This window comes from Orbicella franksi, chromosome 12 (genome assembly GCF_964199315.1).
Source record: "Orbicella franksi chromosome 12, jaOrbFran1.1, whole genome shotgun sequence".
Lineage (NCBI taxonomy): Eukaryota > Metazoa > Cnidaria > Anthozoa > Scleractinia > Merulinidae > Orbicella > Orbicella franksi.
The window spans coordinates 8,622,344-8,629,693 of record NC_138156.1 but is presented as its reverse complement, the minus strand read 5'-3'; the positions used below and the strand labels follow the sequence as shown (position 1 = coordinate 8,629,693).

General features: G+C 41.5%; 1 protein-coding gene across 1 annotated transcript; it reads right to left on the bottom strand.

Moving 5' to 3' along the window:
- Nucleotides 1–1,248: 1,248 nt before the first annotated feature.
- Nucleotides 1,249–2,809, bottom strand: LOC145463852 (uncharacterized). Its single transcript, XM_081447644.1, has one exon. It carries the CDS (start codon nucleotides 2,329–2,331, stop codon nucleotides 1,249–1,251), a length of 1,083 nt encoding a protein of 360 aa, XP_081303770.1. The 5' UTR covers nucleotides 2,332–2,809.
- Nucleotides 2,810–7,350: the final 4,541 nt, after the last annotated feature.

Sequence of the window (7,350 nt, the reverse complement as noted above, 5' to 3'; positions counted from 1 at the left end):
GTATTTAGTTTATCTTCACTGCTCTCGAATCTAGCCATATAAATGGAGATAATTGATCTGTTTGGACCCGCAATGTTGATCAGTGCATATTAAGTGTGATGACTCTTCAGTATTCTATATAATGCCTTGAACAAAACGGCATAAGCAGATTATACCCTCAAGACATTACTGATCATCGCAGTTACGCACTCAGGCTAGTTGTGAAAATAACGCGTGAACAAAATTCAGGCTTTAACGGGACTCGAACACATGACCTCGGCGATACCGGCGTAGTGCTCTATTAACTGAGCTATCAGGCCAACTGGGAGCTAGTCAAGTTGTGAGACCGTAATATACTTTTAGAACTGCGAAGAAATTTGATATTTCAACTTTGAACTGTTGAGAAAAAATGAATTTTTTTCGGGCGTTACGTAACTGCGATGATCTTCTTTCTCAGCACTACTGGGAAAAAGAGCTCAGTCGCTGGTTCACCTCACCTCTAATATGCTTTTTACACTGAATTTTCGCAATCGTCTCCCCCATTTCTTTTCCATATCTATGTGCACCGTAGTTTCACTCTCAAAACTCATCGAAATGTTTTCCGTTCACACTACGCCGGAGGAGGTTAAAAACGCAACGATCACAGGTCATTTTGGATTTGTGTTTGAGGAAAACTCGGTTAGGGAAATCACATAGTAATCGTGACGCCATCGTTTTCGAAATGAAAGCTTCGGTTTTCAAAATGTTTTCAGTCCACACGAAAACGCAAAGCCAGCGTGAGCGTTTTCGAAAAGCTCCGTTTTCGTGACAGATTAGTGTGGGCGGTAGGCCTAACCGTAGAAGTAAAGCTGCGTTTTCAAAATTCTCCGGCGTAGTGTGAACGCTTAAAAAAAAAAACGCAATAAAGTGACCTTATATATATACGTGGTTGCTTTCACAAATGTCAGTCAACCTTGGTCGCAAGATATATTCTGCGAAAATTTCTCGGAATCCCCGTTCTTTATTTCGGACTTATCCCCTCCCCGCCCTTCGGGAAATATAATTCAAAAAAGTTATCTGGTTAAGTGAAACTGCTGCACTCACACTCAGCAGGGTAACAGCCTGTTCTCATGGCTCTTCGTTAGGATAAAACTAATTTGCAACCAAATCACGAGATATCCTCAAAAAGTTCACGTTAACACACAATGTAGCAATGTAAATTTTCATGTAACATGACATGTTCCAGTTAAAGATATCACAGGAGATAGATTCGGTTGCTGATTGTTGTCTTTAATGAGCAGCACCGCTATTGCCGTCGCCTCCATCGTGGCCAAAGGGTGGTCCAAATGATCCCCCTTCTCCTTTTCCTCTCCCCTTGCCACCTTTACGCCCAGCTGTGTTTCTGTCAATTCGAATGAACATCACTGGAGTACCAGGCCTTGCTTGCAAAACATTGGCTTCTTGACCACCCAAGGGGAAGTTCGTATTATTGTTGTGACATTGCAAATGATTATTATTACCACAACACGTTGGCATAAGCACCATGTATTCTATTTGATGGTTTGGTGTTTGGCTTGTTAGGTAAACATGGGCTGTAGCACCTGCATGTTGAGGATGCACTGAACAGTCACGGTTAATATTGGTACAGTTGCTAACAGCACAGGGATTTGAGCCGATAGGGCTTCCTGTACACGTTTGCCACAATGCGCCTGCGCCACTTGCTTGCACAGGTTGTTGAGTTGCTGTGTTGATCGCTATAGTTGTTGGGTGATCGTTGGTTGTCAACACTGCATGGACAAAATCAAAGCCCTGGGTGGCAATGAACGTCCCATTTCCTTGATCTTGAAAAGTTGCAAATTGCTCATCACTCATTCCAAAGTGTTGGTGAAAACCTTCTGCGTGGGTCATGGATAATCCTGGTCGTTCACCCATTCCTGAGCCCCCCGCTCCTCCTGGCCCTCCTGGCCCTCCCGGTCCTCCTGATCCTCTGCCAGCTTTGAGCGCTTGATTTGCTTTTGGCGGTCTAAGAAGATTAGGCTTGGCAACTGAAGCTGGTCGCGGCTTACCAGCTTTTGGCGCAAAACGTTTTCCAGCCTTAATTCCACCGAGTGCATCAAAAGCAGGAGTTACAAGAACACCAATAACTCCATCGATGATCTCATCGTCGGTCTTTGCGTTTGCAAGGGCGTCCCATGCAGCTATTTGGCCATGCGGACGCCACTCTTTGTGAACGGCAGAATCAGCACCAGATATAATAGCGTCCGCTGCTGCACCTCCTGCGATTCCTCCAGCTACAGCACCCACGGGGCCACCTACGACAAAACCACCAGCACCACCAGCAATCACTCCGACAGTCCTGGAAGCGGATTTCATGGCTTTGTCGCCGCCGATTTCATCTCCAACAAGGTAATGGATGGCTCCTTTAGCGTGACCTACACCAGGAACCCCGTCGACAGCATCGTTAAGGGTACTCGCCGTCGCTTTGGCCGCTGCTTTTGAACTTTCCACAGTGCCTTAAGCGCATGTTACCACGGCTTCATTAAGCGCATCGACTTGGCCAAAAGTGACGCCTGCTGCAACTGCGGTGGCTGCTGTGGCAACTCCCTTTCCTGCTGTTTCACCAATATGGCGTACAGACGTTTCCATAAATGATTTACCGGTGTACTTTGCACATGATTCTACGGCACCATTGAGTTTTTTCACTTGCCCGAAGTTAACACCAGCTAATGTTGCTGTACCAACAGTTGCGAAAGCACCGGCCAAAGTGCTTATTTCTTTTGCCATTTTCTACCGAATGTACGAAATTCACTGAGAGATAAAATGGAATTCGTGTTAGGTTCGTCTAAAGCTCGACTGCGTAGTTCAGTCATATACACCTTATTCATATACACCTGTTACACCCCACTGGTTAAATTTAATGGGTTAAAATGATCAAAGGGGTTCAAGTGCCGGTGGCTTTTAGCCGCTTTTAAGACAAACAAACCGCCGGCCTTCAATGTTTAGCGATCTATTTCTTCTACATTGATGATGCTGCAGTTAAAGATCAATTTTTCTCACTGCAACCCAGTACCGACAACCCAGTACTGTCATTGATTTATTGAATTAGAACCTATACAAACAACCAACATTTGAACATAACCAGTTACACCAAATAAAAACCAATATCAAGAATGTCAGGAATTGTCTTCCTGTTTTGATCATGCTGGTCATAACAGGAATCTAACATTTATCATACTTGTAATGGCGGCTTATGTATGGAATAATAAATCCTGCCAGATTTATTCCTTGTTTAACGCTCAGGCATTCGAATCTTATTATTTTCATAGATTGTCCAGTGAAGAGTTCTTCCATAACATCAAGTAAGAACGCACTGAATGATGACATTGATCAGAGACGAAACAATTTCTTAGCATCGTCATGCTTCATAAGCCATCCGCCCTCCCCCTTCCCTTTCCCCACCTCCCCGGCCCCCTCTTTCTCTCTCTGTATGGCCGGGGCGTTCGATCTGTTCTAGTCTGAAATATGGATTTTGCCTCTTAGTCACTTCCAACAAATCTGTGATTTAACTCGGAGCCACGAGACCGTGGAATCTAAATATGTGCCTCATCGTTGCCATTGTTATAGGCGAAAATAGAGGATGAAATAGAATAGAAGGTCGTAGAAGTCTACTACCCTTTTATGGAAGTAGAATGATGATCGTCACTCCTGCCTAGTTGCCACAGTGGAAATGTTTGGGCCTTTCACTTTTTATGGCATACCAACACCTGCGAGGTAACCATGACAAAAAAACACTGACTCAAGACATGAAATGAGGTTAATTGTAATTAGCTCTTTTTTTTTAGGAAACTAATTGCTCTCATAGTTGAGATCGTTTCATGTAAACTTTGGATTTCTATTTTCACATGACACTTGTGATACAGATATGAAGTAATCGCTTAAAAGACCTTTTTGGTCTACTCTTCTTACTGTAAGTCTGAGGCGAATCTTAAACAGATAGCTCTCGCTAATCCTTAGCTTCATACTAAGACCTACTGAGAGTTATTTTATTCGTGGTAAACAAGGCTTTGTCTGCTAAATCACGTATGAATAACCCACTGAGTTGAAAGATGTGGGTTAAATATTTTAGAGCAAAAAAGAGGTTTGAAGTATAATTACGATGGCCATCCATGATTTTTTACCTTCATTAGTAGGATCAAACATGCGTTATTCATATACACCTGTTACACCCCACTGGTTAAATTCGATGGGTGAAAATGCTCAAAGGGGTTCAAGTGCCGGTGGCTTTTAGCTGCTTTTAAGACAAACAAGCCGCCGGCCTTTAATGTTTAGCGATCTATTTCTTCTACATTGATGATGCTGCAGTTAAAGATCAATTTTTTTCACTGCAACCCAGTAACGACCACCCAGCACTGTCATTGATTTATTGAATTAGAACCTATACAAACAACCAACATTTGAACATAACCAGTTACACCAAATAAAAACCAATATCAAGAATGTCAGGAATTGTCTTCCTGTTTTGGTCATGCTGGTCATAACAGGAATCTAACATCTATCATACTTGTAATGGCGGCTTATGCATGGAATAATAAATCCTGCCAGATTTATTCCTTGTATAACGCTCGGGCATTAAAATCTTATTAGTTTCATACATTGTCCAGTGAAGAGTTCTTCCATAACATCAAGTAAGAACGCACTGAATGATGACATTGATCAGAGACGAAACAATTTCTTAGCACCGTCATGCTTCATAAGCCATCCGCCCTCCCCTTCCCCCTCCCCACCCCCCCCCCCCCTGGCCCCCTCTTTCTCTCTGTATGGCCGGGGCGTTCGATCTGTTCTAGTCTGAAATATGGATTTTGCCTCTTGGTCACTTCCAACAAATCTGTGATTTAACTCGGAGCCACGAGACCGTGGAATCTAAATATGTGCCTCATCGTTGCTATTGTTATAGGCGAAAATAGAGGATGAAATAGAATAGAAGGTCGTAGAAGTTTACAACCCTTTTATGGAAGTAGAATGATGATCGTCACTTCTACCTAGTTGCCACAGTGGAAATGTTTGGGCCTTTCACTTTTTATGGCATACCAACACCTGCGAGGTAACCATGACAAAAAAACACTGACTCAAGACATGAAATGAGGTTAATTGCAATTAGCTCTTTTTTTTAGGAAACTAATTGCTCTCATAGTTGAGATCGTTTCATGTAAACTTTGGATTTCTATTTTCACATGACACTTGTGATACAGATATGAAGTAATCGCTTAAAAGACCTTTTTGGTCTACTCTTCTTACTGTAAGTCTGAGGCGAATCTTAAACAGATAGCTCTCGCTAATCCTTAACTTCATGCTAAGACCTACTGAGAGTTATTTTATTCGTGGTAAACAAGGCTTTGTCTGCTAAATCACGTATGAATAACCCACTGAGTTGAAAGATGTGGGTTAAATATTTTAGAGCAAAAAAGGGGCTTGAAGTATAATTACGATGGTCATCCATGATTTTTTACCTTCATTAGTAGGATCAAACATGCGTTATTCATATACACCTGTTACACCCCACTGGTTAAATTCGATGGGTGAAAATGCTCAAAGGGGTTCAAGTGCCGGTGGCTTTTAGCTGCTTTTAAGACAAACAAGCCGCCGGCCTTTAATGTTTAGCGATCTATTTCTTCTACATTGATGATGCTGCAGTTAAAGATCAATTTTTTTCACTGCAACCCAGTAACGACCACCCAGCACTGTCATTGATTTATTGAATTAGAACCTATACAAACAACCAACATTTGAACATAACCAGTTACACCAAATAAAAACCAATATCAAGAATGTCAGGAATTGTCTTCCTGTTTTGGTCATGCTGGTCATAACTGGAATCTAACATCTATCATACTTGTAATGGCGGCTTATGCATGGAATAATAAATCCTGCCAGATTTATTCCTTGTATAACGCTCGGGCATTAAAATCTTATTAGTTTCATACATTGTCCAGTGAAGAGTTCTTCCATAACATCAAGTAAGAACGCACTGAATGATGACATTGATCAGAGACGAAACAATTTCTTAGCACCGTCATGCTTCATAAGCCATCCGCCCTCCCCTTCCCCCTCCCCACCCCCCCCCCCCTGGTCCCCTCTTTCTCTCTGTATGGCCGGGGCGTTCGATCTGTTCTAGTCTGAAATATGGATTTTGCCTCTTGGTCACTTCCAACAAATCTGTGATTTAACTCGGAGCCACGAGACCGTGGAATCTAAATATGTGCCTCATCGTTGCTATTGTTATAGGCGAAAATAGAGGATGAAATAGAATAGAAGGTCGTAGAAGTTTACAACCCTTTTATGGAAGTAGAATGATGATCGTCACTCCTGCCTAGTTGCCACAGTGGAAATGTTTGGGCCTTTCACTTTTTATGGCATACCAACACCTGCGAGGTAACCATGACAAAAAAACACTGACTCAAGACATGAAATGAGGTTAATTGTAATTAGCTCTTTTTTTTTAGGAAACTAACTGCTCTCATAGTTGAGATCGTTTCATGTAAACTTTGGATTTCTATTTTCACATGACACTTGTGATACAGATATGAAGTAATCGCTTAAAAGACCTTTTTGGTCTACTCTTCTTACTGTAAGTCTGAGGCGAATCTTAAACAGATAGCTCTCGCTAATCCTTAGCTTCATACTAAGACCTACTGAGAGTTATTTTATTCGTGGTAAACAATGCTTTGTCTGCTAAATCACGTATGAATAACCCACTGAGTTGAAAGATGTGGGTTAAATATTTTAGAGCAAAAAAGGGGCTTGAAGTATAATTACGATGGTCATCCATGATTTTTTACCTTCATTAGTAGGATCAAACATGCGTTATTCATATACACCTGTTACACCCCACTGGTTAAATTCGATGGGTAAAAATGCTCAAAGGGGTTCAAGTGCCGGTGGCTTTTAGCTGCTTTTAAGACAAACAAGCCGCCGGCCTTTAATGTTTAGCGATCTATTTCTTCTACATTGATGATGCTGCAGTTAAAGATCAATTTTTTTCACTGCAACCCAGTACCGACAACCCAGTACTGTCATTGATTTATTGAATTAGAACCTATACAAACAACCAACATATGAACATAACCAGTTACACCAAATAAAAACCAATATCAAGAATGTCAGGAATTGTCTTCCTGTTTTGATCATGCTGGTCATAACTGGAATCTAACATTTATCATACTTGTAATGGCGGTTTATACATGGAATAATAAATCCTGCCAGATTTATTCCTTGTATAACGCTCAGGCATTCGAATCTTATTATTTTCATAGATTGTCCAGTGAAGAGTTCTTCCATAACATCAAGTAAGAACGCACTGAATGATGACATTGATCAGAGACGAAACAATTTCTT